At 27.3% G+C, this 2,128-nt stretch overlaps 1 protein-coding gene across 1 annotated transcript; it reads right to left on the bottom strand.

The window, feature by feature from the left end:
• Positions 1-427: 427 nt before the first annotated feature.
• LOC140178733 (protein NRT1/ PTR FAMILY 5.4-like) lies at positions 428-778 on the bottom strand. Its single transcript, XM_072215966.1, has one exon. It carries the CDS (start codon positions 776-778, stop codon positions 428-430), a length of 351 nt encoding a protein of 116 aa, XP_072072067.1.
• Between the last annotated feature and the right edge of the window lie 1,350 nt (positions 779-2,128).

Raw genomic sequence — 2,128 nt, 5'->3', positions numbered from 1 at the left:
ATTACGTATTTATTAAAATAAAAAATTAGTAATTAATATATTTATGTACTAGGTATGTTCTAATTTATTTTTAATATGTATTTATATTTTAATATGTATTTTATATTAATGGTTGATTTTAATGTACACATAATATAGTTTATATACAAAATATTATGCATAACTAAAAATTGATATTAAATTATACTAAATGCTTAATGTATATATAAGTACATTAATACTGAAAATTCATGCACTATCAAACCAACCTACACTGAATATATTTCTTTCTTTGCTGCAACACCCCATTATTATTATTATTATTATTATTATTATTATTATTATTATTATTATTAATAATAATAAATATGCGCACTTGTTTATACACAAAAGCATTAGCAATGTACACATAAACACATAGGTTGATAGCACTTAAGCCAGTTAGAAGTCAGTAAAAGTGATGAAGATTGGCCTTATTCAGATTGTTTTGCATCCATTTATCCTCAAATCTTGAGCTGATTGCAACCAAAATAACTATAATCTCATTGTTAACAAAACTTCTGAGTTCAAAAATAACGGAGAGTGCCGCCGCTCCCAAACTTCTCATTCCCTCCTGCATCTGATTGTAGTACAGTTCTTGAAATTCTATCACTGTTAACGCATCCGACGTGCCACTAATAACATAATGTGGCAGAAGCCACCATATACTTATTGGTACGTAAGGTTTGGGATTTTCCATAAGATTATGTTGAATACAGACTCCAATTCTTTTGGTCTCTGCAAAACCCGAGACAACCATGTTTAGTACGGACAGAACAAGGCCGGCTCTGATTCTTTGACAAAACGTTATGACAGAACGTTGGTCGGTGAATTTTCTAGCAATGGGGACGAAAACTTGGTCGTAGATTGGAACACAAAAGAAGATTACGATTCCAACGACTCCTTGAAGTGATGCGGCAGAGATTTTGAAATTTGGTCGTTGAATAGATTATTATATATTAGATTTTTGACACATGACATAGATTAAATGAGTTATATTCTTAAAATTGTTAACTTGACCGTGATACCAATTTTTTAATTTGTTTACAGTTTAAATTTTTAATGAAAATTTTATTAGAGGCTTGCTTTATTTATTATTATTTTTTATAAATTTTATAATACTATTTTTCTGTTCTTATTTAATTATCATTTTGATATTTTATTCAATCTTATCACGAGCATGCCACGTGCATGGCACGGGTAATTACACTTGTAATTTTAAAAATCGAATTGAATTGGTCGGTTCAATCGAATTAATCGAAAATTAGTTTTTTGACTAGTTTATATATATAAATAAAAATATTACGTATATATTAAAATATAAAATCAGTAATTAATATATTTGTGTATTAGGTATGTTTTAATTTATTTTTAATATATATATATATATATATATATATATATATATATATATTAATATATATTTTATATTAATGGTTGATTTTAATTTACACATAATATAGTTGATATACAAAATATTATGCATAACTAAAAATTGAGATTAAATTATACTAAAAGCTTAATGTATATATAAGTTTATTAATACTGAAAATCCATGCAATAGCAAACCAACCTACTGAATATATTTCTTTCTTTGCTGCTACACTCCATTATTATTATTATTATTATTATTATTATTATTATTAAATATGCGCACTTGTTTATACACAAAAGCATTAGCAATGTACACACAAACACATAGGTTAATAGCACTTAACCTAGCAAGAACTGAGTAAAAGTGATGAAGATTAGCCTTATTCAGATTGTTTTGCAACCATTTATCCTCAAATCTTGAACTGATTGCAACCACAACAACTATAATCTCATTGTTAACAAAAATTCTGAGTCCAAAAACAACGGAGAGTGTCGCCGCTCCCAAACTTCTCATTCCCTCCGACATCAGATTGTAGTACAGTTCTTGAAATTCTATCTGTGTTAACGCATCCGACGTGCCACTAATAACATTTTGCATTCAAATTTTGTCTTTATATTCGTAATGAGATCTAACTGTAAAAGGCCCAATGTAATAAAGATTTAGACATACCTAATGATTAAGTTCATAAAACGTCCAAAAAAAATGATTTAGTTCATATGAATTGAATTCTATCTC

This window comes from Arachis hypogaea, chromosome 14 (assembly GCF_003086295.3).
Source record: "Arachis hypogaea cultivar Tifrunner chromosome 14, arahy.Tifrunner.gnm2.J5K5, whole genome shotgun sequence".
NCBI lineage: Eukaryota > Viridiplantae > Streptophyta > Magnoliopsida > Fabales > Fabaceae > Arachis > Arachis hypogaea.
Note: the sequence above shows the minus strand (reverse complement) of the source record. Positions and strands in the feature narration are given on the sequence as shown.